The sequence below is a fragment of the Helianthus annuus genome, chromosome 12 (assembly GCF_002127325.2).
Source record: "Helianthus annuus cultivar XRQ/B chromosome 12, HanXRQr2.0-SUNRISE, whole genome shotgun sequence".
NCBI classification, from domain to species: Eukaryota; Viridiplantae; Streptophyta; class Magnoliopsida; order Asterales; family Asteraceae; genus Helianthus; species Helianthus annuus.
The window spans coordinates 17,528,757-17,546,412 of record NC_035444.2 but is presented as its reverse complement, the minus strand read 5'-3'; the positions used below and the strand labels follow the sequence as shown (position 1 = coordinate 17,546,412).

Genomic DNA, 17,656 nt, shown 5'->3' with positions numbered 1-17,656 from the left:
TTCAAATAGTTGTGTGAAAGGTGGCTACCATCATTATTCTTGCTCAAAATCCTACTTTATTTGAGTTTTCGAAATAATGAAACTGCATTGGTTTCTCGTCATCCGTGCAATCCTCCAAGTCTTGAGATAAAAAAAGTAGTTGCTCATAAGAAATTATTCCAAATCTAATTATATGTGTATTAAAATTGCAGGCTGGTTCTCTAAAAAAAAACCCATTTAATCCATCAAAGCTATAAATATGCTTGAGTCCAATGAGCTTGTGGTGGGGTAGTATAGGAGAGAGTTAGGTTTTCAAGAGACCCACGTTCAATTCATGCTTCTTTCCATTAGTTTTCAGTGGCACCTGATGATGATGGGAGACTAGACGAGTAGGCGGCGATCGCTAGTTCAATCCTTGAACTGAATGAGTTTTACCTCACCGCACTGTCGTGCCTTCGGGTGAGTGTTCACGGGCTTTTGCCCTAGGTGAGGGTTTTCCCCAGTTCGGAGACGAGTGTATCCCTATGTGGTGAATTTCGCCAGTACCCTATTTAAAGGATTCGTTGGCCGTTAAAAAAAAATAAAAAATAAACATGTTTGACAATTCAAGTAACAGTATGATGCTCTCAGCTTTAGTTAACCTTACCATTTAAGCCCTATACCTTTTCTCTTTTTTTTTTGTCTAATCATATTTTGCCATTTGACATAATCATCTTTTTTTGGTTTTCTCTTTTTAAGTTTTAATTGGACTTGTGTGGCATGAACGTTTTGCCGTTTGACAAACTCATCTTTTTAGGTTTTCTCTTATAACTTTTAACCAAACTTGTGTGGGATGAACGTATAAGGCGTCAAAGCTGCTTCAATGTTTTGTTTTTTAATGTTCTTCTCTTACAACCTTTAAAATATGATGTTTTATAACCTTCTGAATTTACCATTCCAACGTCCTTATTTTGATCAGTTTCTTTTTATCTTTTAACCATTATAACGGCTACATGTACTATAACGAATTGAACCAATACTGATCGAATTTCTACGCCGCGAAGAAATCTCACAAGTTGTTAGTAAAACATTAAATTTATCATTAATTTATTTTGGTGAATGAAAATATTTATAAGAAACAAGCCAATTTGTTTTTGGTCAATGAAAATATTTATAAAACATAAAAGTGACAGAAGAAGACCAACTGACCAAGTCCTCATTCCTCAATCAAACTATATTTTACACACACATTATGCACGACTTAAATAATTAATACAAAAAAAAAGACACTTTTAACCACCCCTCAACGTAACTTCCGGCACACCTTCCTAACCCCTTCGCCGGAGTTTCACCACCACCTTTCACCGTACCACCACCACATATACACCAAACACCATGCGTTTGCATCTATGTTGTTCCGATAACCGTCGTGTCTGCTCTCTGAACGATGTAAGTTAGTTACTCTACTGAAATCAGCGATCTCAGTTCCTCCGGCACCGTTAGATCTGTCTCCGGCGTACGTTGTTGTTTTCTAGGGTTCCGCCGTTCAGAACTAGGTTTGAACTTGCGTGTGTACCGGACGAATCGGATTTGATTCAGTTGAGTACAGAGTGTACGGATGATGACGTCAGGTGAGGTTTTGATTACGTAATTGATTGCGTAAGTTAATCGATGTGTTTTTGTTGAGTGTAGAGTGTACGGATGATGACGTCAGGTGAGATTTTGATTTCCGAAAGTTGATTGAAGTGTTTTTGTATGTATAGGCTTCGTATATGGAGTGAACGTTCGTATGCTAGTTGTTGAAAAATTTGTTAATATACTTGATTTGGTTCATTCATGATTTAAGAGTTTAACTGCTGTGAGTTTATAATCGAAGTGTTTATTTGTTAAGTTATTGAGTGTTGATTGTATGTGTAGGCAATATGGAGTGTACGTTCTTATGCTGAGTTGTTGAAAAGTTTGTGAATATGCTTGGTTTGGTTCATCCATGATTTAGCAGTTGAACTGCTGTTAGTTTATAATCCAAGTGTTTTTGTTGAGTTGTTGAGTGTTGATTGTTTGTATCTATAGGTGTATGGAGCCTGCATTTATATATTCGTGTGCTGAGTTGTTGAAAAGTTTGTGAATATATTGATTTGGTTTATTCATGATTTAAGAGTTTAACTGCTGTTAGTTTGTAATCGAAGTGTTTTTGTTAAGTTGTTGAGCGTTGATCACTTGATTGTATCTATAAGTATATGGAGCGTGCGTTCGTATGTGCGTATGCTGCGTTGTTGAAAAGTTTGTGAACGTGCTTGATTTTGTTCATTCATGATTTAAGAGTTTAACTGCTGTTAGCCACTTAGCCTGTTAGTTTATAACCGAAGTGTTTTTTTAAGTTGTTTAGTATTGATTGTACCTCACCCGAGCTGTTAGTAGAACAAGCAGTTGCGTCACTTTCTCAATTTGAGCAAGTAATGCGTGTACAATTGTTACATTTTTCTGTGCCACAAGTATATCATGTAACAGCATTTATTTTGCTATTCTAATGTCGGTTCCGTATCTTGCCTTTTTGTTTCAATTCTCAGGGTATAACATCACAGATCTTGTTCAAGAAGCACAAATCCGGTGGTTGAAGCCCGGTGAGGTACTCTTCATACTGCAGAATTTTGAGGAAACACAGCTTACCAATGAGCCTCCTCAAAAGCCACCTAGTAAAACTCTTCCTTTTTTTTACCTTGGTGTTCATTCTTCTTATAAAGATGTACGTCTATTACAATAGTTTGCTGATCTCTATCTTATCTCTTTGATTGAATGCCTTTACAGATGGTTCTTTGTTTCTGTTTAACAAGAGGGTCCTTAGGTTTTTTCGTAAAGATGGGCATAACTGGAGGAGAAAAAAGGACGGAAGAACTGTTGGGGAAGCGCATGAACGTCTAAAGGTTTTTCTATTCTTTATTTTGATTCATGGTTTATATGCTTTTGACTAGAAGTTAAATCTGAGTTTATTTGAGATTAGAATGTTTCTCAAGTACTAATTTTAGAGTCTTCAACTTTGTTGAAGTTTTTGTAATATACTATGAGTAAAATGCAATTTCGTCCCTGAGGTTTGGCCAGTTTTGCTACTTTCGTCCGAAGTTTTGTTTTTTTGCATCTACATCCAAGGTATTTCCGTCGTTTTTGCTAACTTAAAGGGCAATTCGATCTTTTTCACTTTATGTAAAAAGACCGAATACCCCTGAAAAAACTGAATTGCTCTTTAAGTTAACAAAAAAGATGAAAATACCCCTCACTTAACGGAGGAAAATGGATGGATTGAATTAACGAGCCGGATGAAAATGACAAGATTTTAAACCTTTTGGATCCAGATGCGGAAAAACGAACCCTTGGACGAAAGCTCCAGAACTGGCCAAACCTCAGGGACGGAAATGGCATTTTTTTTTCTATCTGATGTAGCTCCATTATTTATCCATTTTACATTTGTTTTGGTGTAGGTTGGAAATGTTGAAGCTTTAAATTGTTATTATGCACACGGTGAGCTGAATCCGAACTTCCAAAGGCGTAGTTATTGGATGTTGGATCAGTGAGTATCTTTTATCTCTTTGTGGGTTTGCTTTTATTACAGCTGGCAACTTAGTTTTATCATTTATGAACAATTTGGTACTCGGTTTACTATCTTAAATGAAAACTAAAACCTTGATGTAAATTTGAAAATAATTTTTGTGTTAACATTTTGGTGACAGGGGAATGGATCACATTGTACTTGTTCATTACAGAGACATAACCATGGTAAGTCTTTTGATTTCAAATAAATAGTGTAAGTTGACAAATGACATTCCCTTATGGATTTCCAGTTACGAGTTTCGGATAATTTACCGCTTACAATTTAAACACCTAGAAAATTTCATCTCATTTTAGCATCACAAACTGGGCCTGCGAATGAACCAAACGAACACGAACAAAGGCATGTTCGTGTTCATTCATTTAACTTTAACCGAACACGAACGCGACCATATAATCGAACACGTTTTAGTGTTCATGTTCGTTTATTAAGAAAATGGGTATGTTCGTGTTCGTTTAAAACCTAAACGAACAGTTCACGAACGTAAACGAACAAACTGAAATGAACATAATTTGACAAACAATAAACACAAATGAATATAATTGAAGAAACACAAATGAATATAATTGAAGAAACACAAATGAACATAATTTACTAAACATAAACGGACATGAAGTAATTTCTTTATATAAATTAGTGATAAATTACGATAAATTCCATTGGAAAATCCATTTTTATTACTAGAAAGCTCAATTACCAATTTATATAAGTGGATTATGTTTAATATCTATACTAGGTTAGAACCCCGTGTATTACACGGGTTGCACAAATGTAATTTTATATAATAAATAATAAAAAAAGATATATCTTTAGAAAAAAACTCGTATATTGCACGTGTTGAATAAAATATGTGATATGTTAACACAAATAGTCATCAAGATTGATCTTTTAAAAATAAACATTGATGTACTGTTTACTTGTTATAACATTTTACATTGTTATAGCGATGCGTCTAAAAACACTTACAATTTGATAGAAGCATATGCCCGACCTAGAATAATTATTTAATTCTATTGAAAAAATAATACAATTATTAAGTATATACCAAACTGGAACCTTTGATTCCCAATTTACCATAATTTCAATCACCGAACTCCAAAGTATATATATCTACTCATAATAAATACAAACGTTTATTCTTATCTAAATTTTTGTTTAGAATTATATAGAAAAACAAATATTTGTTCTTATCTAATTTTTTGTTTAAAATTATTGTTATTATTTGCTATGATCATAATAAAAACAAACGTTTATATTATTATCTAATTTTTGGTTTAAAATTATTATTATTATTATTATTATTTAATATGATCATAATAAAAACAAACTTTTATCATTATCTAAATATTTATTCTTATCTAATATTTTGTTTAAAATTATTATTATTTAATATGAGAGATAAATAGGAAAATAAGGTGAGAAAGCACCAGAAAGCGACACGTGTCCAAAAAAGATTTTTATTTTTAGTACATGAAGATGAAGATAAGTATAACTACATATGTATTTAAATTAAAACGAACAATGAACGACATAAACGGATGTTCACGAACATAAATGAACGAACAACTCGTGTGTTCATGTTTGTTCGTTTATTAAATAAACAAACTTCCTGCCGAACAAGTTCATGAACGTTCGATTCGTTTATAGGCCTATTACAAACAAATGAGTAATTGACAACGTTTTGTTTCCCCGTTGAATTTTTTTTATTGAGAGTGCAGAGTGGGCATAGTCCTGGAGCCATTTCCACATTCTCTACAAGGTCTTCTACTCTTATTCAGGGCTCAAGCTCCTATGGTTCTCAGTTAACCCAATCTGCTGCTTATAGTCAATTTCGGGAACCTTACGACAACACATCGAGTCCCAGTTCCATAGAAGTTAGTTCAGATGCAGTTACTAAGTCCAACGGGACAGGTTCTTTGAGTTATACACAAGGAATTGAGGAAATTGGCGGTTCGCCTAATTCGGAAATTGATCAGGCGTTGAGAAGGATAGAAGAACAGCTGAGTTTGGATGAGGATAACTTGAAAGATATTAGTGCATTTTATAATGCCAATATTGAGATTTCAAATGATTCGGCTAATGAGCGAACTTATGCGGGGATGCAACATGGCTCAAACAATTTTGCATCTGAACAATATCCAGGTTTGTTTCCTTTGTTTACGGGTCAGAACGTGTCATCTTTAGTACGGGTTGAGTGACCTGCAAACTTTCTTTTGTGCATCTTTTATAAATGAAGGATTACAAAAATTGCACTTTTTAAGATGGCAAATAGCATATTTGAAAGGTTTAGGAGGTTGTATGCATCAAAAATAGACTTTAGGAGCCATTTAACTCGTTTGACCCGTTCCCCTTGTAACCAACCCTTTAGTTGACCCATTCTATTCTATGTATACTTAAAATGCTTTTTTGTCAACATCAACCAACTTTGGCCCCTCAACTTTGGTAGTTACATATTTAGTCCCTCAACTTTGGTAATGATATATTTAGCCCCTCAACTTTGGTAATGATATATTTAGCCCCTCAACTTTGATAATGATATATTTAGCCCCCCAACTTTTGTCAACATCAACCAACTTTGGTAATGACATATATGGCCCCTCAACTTTGGTAATTGACATATTTAGCCCCTCATCTTTTGTCAACATCAACCAACTTTGGCCCCTCAACTTTGGTAATGACATACTTAGCCCCTCAACTTTAATAAGGTTTCCTTTTTGTTAATTTTCATCATTTACCCTTACACTTTATTACAGTTACTATTTAGACCTTTGCTTATTTTTATCCACGTTTTGAACTGCGGGTGGTAACCCACTAGTTTATAATAAAATACAACCAAAGTTAACCCATTCATAGATAAAGGGGTCGAAATTGTCACATTTGGTTTGCAAGATATCCTCCATTTTATAACCCTTTTCAAACTCCTTATCTTATTACCATGTGTGTTTTCACGACTCTGCTGACAGCTTTATTTGGTTATATGTGCATTCTCTTCATCTGCATTCCATGTCACATTATGATAAATTTTAATTGAATTGAACAAAATATAACGGAACTAAAGAATATGAAGGTGGGTATGTGAGACCATATCAATACCAGCAACAGTCAGATGGTGAATTTGCTATTACAAGTCAACAAACTTCACTTTGGGATGACGTATTAAAACATAATGGGAATGCAGTAGCTGACGGATCTCAACAGAATTACGTATACCCTTCAGACAAAAATGTAGGCTTATATCGATCATCTTCTTTGAGTAGTATTCCGTTCGTTTGTCATTCCATTTCGTCAAACCTAACAAACCGTAATTTTATTATTCAAACAGGGAGTACTTTTACCTCAATCAAGAACAGATACAGTGAAAGAGCAAGAGAAGTACAATTCTGGATATACTGGTGCAAATAACAACTGTAAGTTGAGTATTTTATCCAGTGTTGATTTCAGTATTCTAAATACGGTTTTCACAATCATGGAGCTTTGAAATCTGTGGCAAATTAATTCCATCTCCAGCATCTGTACTGCTGCCTCATGAACTTGAAGATTTTAAATTGTCTACATATACCCCTGCTAGAAATTTATCTGAAAGTTACCCGGACTTTTACTCAACGATGTTTGACCAAGGTCAAAGCGGACTGCCTCTAGATTCAGATTCAAGTTTGACCATTGCACAAGAGCAAAAGTTTACTATTCGTGAGATAGCCCCTGAATGGGGCTATGCATCTGAGCGTACAAAGGTATATTCACTGAAACTGCATAAGGATTTCTTCCTGAATTACCTGTGTTTGGTCCTTTTAATTAAGTTATCCTTTTATCATGATTTTTGAGATTTAAGATGAGGGTTGCAGTGAGCTGAACAAAGTTAACTAGTGATTAAGCATTTTGTAATTTTATAAAGACGATTAATACTTTACATGCCCCTGCTAACCACGATATTGCTAGTTGTATTAGATGCCATAAAAAATTGTATTTTTTTAATTATATTTAGGGAATATAAATTTTATATAACCTTAGCAGTTAATGCAGTAAAAAATCGGATATCGGTCAAGGACTGATATTTGAGATATAGGTTATCGTGGTTGAAACCGAGTTAATCTCTTAATCCATAAGTTAGTTAGTTTAGATAGATAAGTTTAGTTTATTATTAAAGTAGCGGTTACAAGGCGGTTATGAAACTAAGGGACCAAAGTTGACAAAGGGAAACTTCATAACCACCATCACTTATCGAAGAGGTGTGTCCCTCACACACACCCTTTCGGTTTCGACTTCAAGGCACAAGGAAAAGACATGATGGTTCGGATTGAATGGCTGGAAATCAACATACCTCTTCATGATCAATCTCAACCACACAATCCAAGAGACATACCCTTTCGCGAAGAGTTGTGTCTATTCATTCGTGCCTCTTAGAAACTATAAATAGAGATAGTTTGATTTCATTTGTATTCACTACTCTCATTCGATTTGTATGTATTACACTTATTCGATTATTATAAAGTTGTTATTCAAGTTATTCACGCTCGTTAGAGATCAAGATCCAAGTTCGGGCCAACAAAGTGGTATCAGAGCATCAGGCTCTAGGCGTGGGAATCGCAAGGCATCGCAGGGAATTCGCGATCAGGTTTCAATTTCGTTTAAATTCGCAAAGTTTCAATTTCATAATTTATTTTCGGTTCTAGGAAGTCGGTTGAACCGAACGGTTAGGAATCTAGGGTTCGTTTGTTTTGATTCCGGGGTTATATTGCGAATTAGTTTGATTTGGTTGTTTTGGTTATTACACGATTCGGGGAATCGGGGTTGTTAAGATATATTGAAACCAAAAGGAAAGTTTAGTAAAAGTGAAGATTATTCGGAAAGAAGATATGTCAGGAACATCCGGGCAAAATCAGATAAATGGAAATTCTCTTTCCCAGTTTCAGTGTCCGATACTGAAACCAACAAACTATACGGTTTGGGCTATTCGTATCAAGACGATTCTTGAAGCGAATGGTTTGTGGGAAACGATTAAACCGGCAGAAAATGCAACGGTAGACACGAAGAAAGATAAATCTGCCATTGCATATTTGTTTCAAGCAATACCAGAGGACGTTGTATTGCAAGTTGCAAGTTGTAAGACTGCAAAGGAGATTTGGGAAAATCTAAGGATTAGACATGTTGGCGTAGATCGGGTACAAAAGGCGCGTATGCACACGCTAATGTCAGAATTTGAGATGTTGCAAATGAAGGATGACGACACTATTGATTCATTCACCGCAAAGATCAATAGTATCGTTACCCGAGCAACAGAAGTAGGATCGACTATGAGTCAACCGACTCTAGTACGCAAACTCCTAAATGGCGTACCGGATAGGTTTACTCAAATCGTTGCCTCTATGGAACAATACTCCGATCTAGAAACCATGACGCTACAAGAAGCGGTCGGAAGATTAAAAACGTATGAAGAACGTCTCAAGTTAAAGAAAGGAAGTCAAGGGGAAAGCCAAGATAGGCTTATGTTTACACATCAGGATAACAACAGAGGAAGGCAATTTGGAAACCGCGGTCGTGGTAGGTTTAACCAGACACGTGGAAATTGGCGAAACAACGGAAATAGGCAAAGTCCCAGAAACGAAGGATCTACATCAAGGCCCAGAAATGGAAATTCAAGAAACTGGAGGAAGTTTGCAAGAACCGACTTAAGTAAGATCCAATGTTTTAAGTGTCAGAAGTTTGGACACTACAGGAAGGATTGTTCTGAGAAAGACGATATGCAAGAGCATTCAAACCTCGTCGAGGAAGACGAAGCACCCGTATTGTTAATGACAATACAAGAAGAAAATGTTCAAGAAAGGGCTCTGCTAAACGAGGAACAGATAAAACCGACAAGTTATGCCTCAGGAGATGAAAATCTATGGTACTTAGACAACGGGGCCAGCAACCACATGACAGGAGTGCGAAGTCACTTCAGGGAATTAGATGAAACGGTGACAGGGCAAGTACGTTTTGGTGATGGGTCACACGTAGAAATTAAAGGCAAAGGTTCAATACTACTGGAATGTATGAATCAAGAACAAAAGATTGTCTCACAAGTATACTACATTCCAAGTCTGAAGACCAATATATTGAGCCTCGGACAACTTACAGAAACTGGTTGCAAAGTGGTTATGGACGGAGACTTACTGACTATCCGAGATCGAAACAGAAAGCTACTAATGCGAGTCAAAAGATTGAAGAACAGGCTGTACAAGGTCAAACTGAAGACAGGAAAACCAATCTGCTTACTATCAAAGACGGAAGACATAGCATGGTTATGACACGCGAGGTTAGGCCATTTACACTTCGATGCTATTAAAGAAATGACTCGTAAGAACTTGGTACATGGAGTTCCCCAAATAAGTCATGCTAGTCAAGTCTGTGACGCATGCTTATTAGGAAAGCATAGTAGGGCACCATTTCCAAATCAGGCAAAGTTCAGATCTTTAAAACCTCTGGACTTAGTCTATGGAGATTTGTGTGGTCCTATAACTCCACCAACACATGCTGGGAAGAAGTATATATTCTTACTTGTAGACGACTGTACTCGCTACATGTGGGCATATTTACTAACTTCCAAGGGTCAAGCATTCGAAACATTCAAGGAGTTCAAGGAAAAGGTGGAAAAGGAAGCGCAGACCAAGTTAAAAATGCTAAGGACGGATAGAGGAGGTGAATTCACATCGGCTGAATTCAACAAGTATTGCAAAACAAATGGCATAGCAAGACAGCTTACAGCACCATACTCCCCACAGCAAAATGGAGTAGTAGAAAGGCGAAACAGGACGATGTTATCCACTACTCGCAGTATGTTAAAGGCAATGAACATGCCACAGAACTTTTGGGGTGAAGCAGTACGACACGCGATATACGTACTAAACAGGGTTCCGACAAAAGCCCTGGTAAATAAGACACCATATGAAGCACTGAAAGGAAGGAAGCCAAATCTAGAACATTTGAAAGTCTTTGGCTGCACTGCTTACGCTAAGGTACTACCACTTCAACAAAAGAAGTTAGATGATAGAAGCGCACCTATGGTTTATCTTGGAATAGAAGAAGGATCAAAGGCGTATAGATTATATGATCCAGCAAAGAACAAGATATGTGTCAGCAGAGATGTAAAGTTCATGGAAGGTCAACCATGGAACTGGGATAGTTATATGGAAACGGTAGATTCAGGGAATCCCGAATGGACGAACTTTGTCATTCATGAAGATGACATACCACCAGAGTTAGAAGAAAATGAGCCAAGTAGTCCAGGCAGTAGCGGACCAGGCAGTAGCGGGCCACATCATGACGATTCAGGAGTAGATCAGACAGAAGAACAAGACTCCTATGTAACCCCGCCAGCATATTCATACAATCAGAACTCAGCAGGAAATTCAAGCAACATACAAAATGGAGGTCCATCCACTTCTGAAAGTACAACAGGAAATATCAGCAATACTCCAGTAAGACTAAGAAGTCTCGAAGAACTGTATGACGAAACAGAAGAAATTCAGTTAGATCCACATGAATTATTACTCGCTGAAGAAGAACCAAGGAATTACAAGGAAGCATCTAGTGACAGAAAGTGGATTGAAGCAATGAAGGCTGAGTTAGACTCGATAAACAAGAATAACACTTGGAGCTTGACGGAATTGCCAAGAGATCACAAGGCAATAGGCTTAAAGTGGGTATTCAAGACTAAGAAAGATGCAAATGGAAATATTGTCAGACACAAAGCAAGGCTAGTTGCAAAGGGATATGTTCAGCAACATGGAATAGACTTTGACGAAGTCTTTGCACCAGTAGCACGTATGGAGACGGTACGACTAATGTTGGCTTTAGCAGCATATCAAGGTTGGGAGGTACATCATCTAGATGTGAAATCTGCATTCTTACACGGAGACCTCAAGGAAGAAGTTTATGTATCACAACCAGAAGGATTTATAAAGCCAGGAGATGAAGGAAAAGTTTACAGACTATCAAAAGCACTGTATGGGTTGAGACAAGCACCAAGAGCTTGGAATACGAAACTAGATCAAACCCTAAAGTCACTTAACTTCAAGAAATGCACTTTAGAAAGCGCAATCTATACAAGGACGAATGAAGCCTCTACACTAATAGTTGGAGTCTATGTTGATGACTTGATAGTCACTGGAACATCAAAGAAGGAAATAGACATCTTCAAGTCTCAGATGAAGAACAAGTTTGATATGAGCGATCTAGGATTGCTAGCATACTATCTGGGAATCGAAGTAATTCAAGCAAGGGGTGAGATAGGCATCAAGCAGACAGGATACATCAATAAGATACTCAAAGACGCTGATATGTTATCCTGCAATGACACAAAGACACCCATGACTCCAGGAACTCAACTAACAAAGACTGAAGAAGGAGATCTAGTAGATGCAACACACTACAGAAGCCTGATAGGTTCTCTCAGGTACTTATTGCATACAAGACCAGATCTATGTTACCCAGTCAGTCTACTTAGTAGATTCATGCAAGAACCAAAGGAGCAACACCTGAAAGCAGTAAAGCAAATACTACGTTACATCAAAGGAACTAAAGAGCATGGAATCATTTACAAAAGACAAGGAGGATGTAAGATCACAGGTTATAGCGATAGTAGTTTTGGAGTTAATACAGACAAAGGAAAAGGAACAACTGGTCTGGTATTCTACTTTGGAGAATCACCTATAACCTGGTATACACAAAAGCAACAAACAGTGGCACTCTCATCATGCGAATCAGAATTTATGGCAGCCACTGCAGCAGCATGTCAAGCACTATGGCTTAAAAGACTGTTAAGCGAAATCACAGGCTGGAAGGAAGAAAAGATAACACTCAGAGTAGATAACGTTTCAGCAATAGCACTCATGAGGAATCCAGTCTTTCACGGAAGAAGCAAGCACATTGACACACGCTATCACTTCATAAGAGAATGCGTGGAAAACGAAGATATCACTGTGGAGCACATAAGTGGAGAACTACAACGGGCAGATATACTAACAAAGGCACTAGCAAGGATCAAGTTTGCTACAATGAGGGAACTGCTCGGAATTCAAGATTTAAAGCAACTCATGGATGTTCGAGATTAAGGGGGTGAATGAAACCGAGTTAATCTCTTAATCCATAAGTTAGTTAGTTTAGATAGATAAGTTTAGTTTATTATTAAAGTAGCGGTTACAAGGCGGTTATGAAACTAAGGGACCAAAGTTGACAAAGGGAAACTTCATAACCACCATCACTTATCGAAGAGGTGTGTCCCTCACACACACCCTTTCGGTTTCGACTTCAAGGCACAAGGAAAAGACATGATGGTTCGGATTGAATGGCTGGAAATCAACATACCTCTTCATGATCAATCTCAACCACACAATCCAAGAGACATACCCTTTCGCGAAGAGTTGTGTCTATTCATTCGTGCCTCTTAGAAACTATAAATAGAGATAGTTTGATTTCATTTGTATTCACTACTCTCATTCGATTTGTATGTATTACACGTATTCGATTATTATAAAGTTGTTATTCAAGTTATTCACGCTCGTTAGAGATCAAGATCCAAGTTCGGGCCAACAGTGGTGGGATATCGGTAATTTTAATATCATGTAGAATTTATATATCTAGCAATTTAACATTTAACAAAGGTGCTGATATCGGGAAAATCAGTGATATATGGCCAATAATATCAGTACCGATATTTGACACCGATATCTTACATGGGGACCGATAACCGATATGTCGGTGATATATCATCAATATTAACAGCATAGTATATAACTATTATATGTATTTTTTATTTGTTTATTGTGCTTTCTTGTGTCAGGGGTGCTCTTTTTTTGCACCTTGAGCCTAGGTAACAAGCTAGCTCTTTGTGTGTTGACTGCGCCTTTGACTCCCTTTCATGATGCTATGCTATTATGTTTGATGCTTACATAAAGTAATTGAATACCTTTATTTGTTCGTTATATACCTTTACAAGTCAAATACGTGCATATTTCTTAATGCAGGTACTCATTATCGGGACTTTCACATGTGATTCGTCCAATAGACAATGGTACTGTATGTTTGGTGAGACCGAAGTTCCTGCTGAAATTATTCAAGAAGGAGTCCTGTGCTGTTATACTCCGACTCACTCGCCTGGCAAAGTAACTCTATGTATGACATCAGGCAACCGAGAGTCTTGTAGCGAAATCAGGGAATTTGAATACCACGATAAACCAAACAGTTATATTAATAATCACCTAAACGAGAAAAAATCTCGAAACTCCGAGGAATTATTATTACTTGTGAGATTCGCTCAAATGTTGCTATCTGGTCAAAAAGAAGGAAATTTGACAGCTGGCGAAGAGGACTCGTGGTCTCAGGTCATTGAGGCTCTTTTAGATGGAAGTTTGGCGTCATCCGATGCAAGTGATTGGCTTCTAGAAGAACTTTTAAAAGATAAGTTGCAACAATGGCTTTGTTCTAGATTGCTAAACGAGAAAGGTGTCACGGCTTTGTCTAAAAAAGAACAAGGGATGATACATATGGTTTCGGGGTTGGGCTTTGGATGGGCCTTGAATCCGATTCTTAAGTCTGGAGTTGGTGTGAACTTTCGTGATATTAATGGCTGGACTGCTCTTCACTGGGCTGCTCGATTTGGAAGGTAAGTTGTTATGTTTATATATCTGGTCTACTAATCTGTTTTGATAATTTAATACATAACATGTAGGGGTGTTCATTGGATCGAATATCAAATTTTCGAATTGCTCGAAACAATTTTTTCAAATAATTTATTCTTTTTGCTTGAATTCGAATCAAATGCCGATAAATTCGAATAAATTCGTTTTGATTCAAATTCAGTTAAAATATGTAATAAATTTGTTTAAGTTATGGGCTTTGTAATGGGCTATATTAATACTTAGTATAAATTTAGAGATTAATTTATACTATATAGCCCAATAAAAGATATATATGTATTATATATAAAAATAATAAATAAATATGTATAATTATAATTTGAATATCGAATCAAATTTAAAATTATAAATTTGTATTTGATATACTGGACTCGAATTGAATTGAATTGAATCGAATTCGAATTCTTGATAATCGAATCGAATTTCAAACTTTTCGAATTAGAAATGAATTCTGAACACCCCAAATAACATGCAAAATTGTAAGAAGTGACCATTTTAACCAGTTTACATATAGGGAAAAAATGGTAGCTGAACTCCTGGCTTCTGGTGCGTTTGCTGGAGCGGTTACAGACCCAAGTCAACTAGACCCAACTGGTCAAACTCCAGCTTCTATAGCTGCGAGATGCGGGCACAAAGGACTTGCAGGTTATCTCTCAGAAGTCTCTCTAACAACCCATCCATCTCTCCAGTTACAACAAACAGAACTTTCTAGAAGCTCCGCCGATATTGAAGCTGAAACGGCAGCAGTTAACGGTATCTCAAAGCTAAATCTTGTTACCAATGACGATCCTTCTCTCAAGGATACTTTAGCTGCTGTTAGGAATGTAACTCAGGCTGCTGCACGAATACAATCTGCTTTTAGGGCTCATTCTTTTAGGAAGAGACAACAGAAGGAATCGTATGTTAGTGGAGATGAATATGGTATACTTTTAAGTGACATTGAAGGACTTTCAGCAGCTTCCAAGTTGACTTTTAGAAATGGGAATTATAATAATGCAGCTTTGTCTATTCAGAAGAAATATCGAGCATGGAAAGGCCGTAAGGACTTCCTTGCATTTCGCCAGAAAGTCGTCAAAATACAGGTATGTATATATAGAGGCCGGTTAACGTACGAGACCACCTTATCGTGTGATGCATGCGCGAACATCTCGACCGCACATCTGATCTAATCTAGGCCTTCAATTGAACGCAGTGGCACAATAGTAATTAGCTATGCATAATTACGCACATTATTGCATAATTAGGCACGTTATAATACATAATTGCGCGCGCTATTTTCATAATTACACATGGGTTGGGTTAAACCCTAATTATGCACGTTATTTGCATAATTACGCATGGGTTGGGTTAACCCTAATTACGCACATTATTTGCATAATTACGCACGTTATATTGGTGGTCGCGTTCTGTCGCACGTTAAGAGCCTTTTGTATTTTAAACTCTCTCTCTCTCTCTCTCTCTTGGGCGGGTTTGGTAGCTGGTCAAACAGGTATCTTATATTTTTGGTGTTTGGCAGGCTCATGTAAGAGGTCACCAAGTAAGGAAAAACTATAAGGTTTTCTGTTGGGCGGTTGGTGTAGTTGAAAAAATTGTGCTGAGGTGGCGCCGTAAGGGAGTAGGCTTACGTGGATACAAACAAGAGTTGGGAGCCTTTGATGAAAGTGAAGATGAAGATATTGTCAAAGTGTTCCGCAAGGAAAAGGTGGATGTTTCTATTGATGAAGCTGTTTCACGGGTGCTTTCCATGGTGGATTCTCAACCGGCCCGCCAGCAATACCGCCGTATGCTTCAAAAATACCGACAAGCCAAGGTGGGTTCTCTTTATATAAAAAGTTATCCGTATTTTGTTCTTTTTCACATTTTTATTGTCTTCTACAACCAGTCAATTGGCTAGTTATGTGATACATACCGCTACTTGAGTTGGTAAGAGAACATGAACAAATATATTTTTTTCTTAAAAAAGGAACACGAACAAGAAACTTAGTTTTTATAATCAGTCATTCATGCTCGTTCGTTTTTGTTGTTGGTGCAGGCCGAACGTGAATTTCTGGAGAGTGAAGCTGCCTCAACATCTCAAGGTGATGTAATGAATATGTAGAAGAAGATATATTCATTATTATTATTATTTATTGGCCTAACTAATATCGAGTGTTTGTGGTAGATCATCAAAGGGTTTTTTTTTTTTTTTTTTTGTATATATGGACATGGACTACAGTTTGCTTTGAAGTTAGGTGTTTTGTGTAATTGTAATTAGCATAAACAGTATCTTTAATCTCCATTGCTTGTTATCTTCTCTGAAATCTCACTGCTTCTATAGCGGGTTAGTTTTAGTGGTCATATAAGCATATTTTGTGTTTCCAAATAATTAATTTGTTGAATATGATTATTAAAGTTATATGGCGTAGATGGGTTTAAATTTTGTTTTTGTTGAAACAATAAAAAATGTTTATTTAAGTTTGTAGATTTTGACCTTTCTAGCAGATACAAACTACTGCAATTATCAACCCATACATACCCTTTTAACTTATTCTTGTTTTGTTTGATCTACAAAATCATGGATCAATCTCTGTAAGTAGAGGCTTAACTCAATTACTTGTGAATATATTGGTTTGAATTGCATCTGCTTTTTAAAACAACAATAGATGTGCGTACTAAAATCTCACGCATAGCAAAACTATTTATAGCATTGTATCAAAGTATTCTTTTGTTTTTATTGTGCATGTGATGTATTTGAGAAACCTCTAAATGTCATACATCACATGCACAATAAAAACAAAAGAATACTCTGCTATTAATAAACTCAACTTTCACAACAAAGCAAAATACATTTCACAACACACCAAAAAACACTGTACCTTGGGAAGTCTACATGTGTAGTGCAAGCTATTGTAGGAAAAAAAAAACAAAATATATTTATATTTAAAACACAATCAATATTTATATTTAAAGGTAAAAAAATCGAAAAAAAAAAAAAACACATTTTACATCCTCCACCCGGTTATGTTCTTCAAAGAATTCAACTTTGGACTTTTGTAAACACACTTTCTAAACAAGCGACTTGTCAGATTCACATTTCAAGTCGCTCTCCGTACCAGTGTATCGGACAAATAGAACTCCCGCCGTCTTCTTAATTCATGTCCGGCTAAACCTGCAAACTCCGGTGACACAAACTTCCAGCCAGCGATAAAGAGGGGGATGCACTAGTAGTACAAGCGCATTGTGAACAGATTCTAACAATACGCTGCTAGTACAAGCGTATTACCTATTTTTCGAAAAAATTTCAATACTACACCTTTGATCAAAACAAGGCAGAATTTTACACCTTTTTTCCAAAAACACTCTGGAGGATAAGATGCAGGCTAACCATACATCTATCTTAGGTTCCAAAGGTTAGGTTCCTTCAAGTGAGACTCTCGGCTTTAAA

At 36.6% G+C, this 17,656-nt stretch overlaps 1 protein-coding gene across 3 annotated transcripts; it reads left to right on the top strand.

Annotated features, from left to right (window-relative positions):
• The first annotated feature begins 1,209 nt into the window (after nucleotides 1–1,209).
• Nucleotides 1,210–16,525, top strand: LOC110894269 (calmodulin-binding transcription activator 4). 3 transcript variants are annotated; one of them, XM_022141467.2, is made up of 13 exons: nucleotides 1,210–1,672; nucleotides 2,526–2,651; nucleotides 2,764–2,879; nucleotides 3,432–3,520; nucleotides 3,681–3,726; nucleotides 5,278–5,701; nucleotides 6,618–6,784; nucleotides 6,882–6,966; nucleotides 7,067–7,290; nucleotides 13,561–14,198; nucleotides 14,747–15,314; nucleotides 15,749–16,042; nucleotides 16,265–16,525. In XM_022141467.2, the coding sequence occupies exons 1-13, from the start codon at nucleotides 1,660–1,662 to the stop codon at nucleotides 16,328–16,330; spliced, it is 2,856 nt and encodes a 951-aa protein (XP_021997159.1). In that variant the 5' UTR covers nucleotides 1,210–1,659; the 3' UTR covers nucleotides 16,331–16,525. The 3 variants fall into 3 exon arrangements, with proteins under 3 accessions (XP_021997159.1, XP_021997160.1, XP_021997158.1); XM_022141468.2 differs by having other exon boundaries at nucleotides 1,211–1,589; nucleotides 6,627–6,784; XM_022141466.2 differs by having other exon boundaries at nucleotides 1,211–1,589.
• The last annotated feature ends 1,131 nt before the right edge of the window (nucleotides 16,526–17,656 follow it).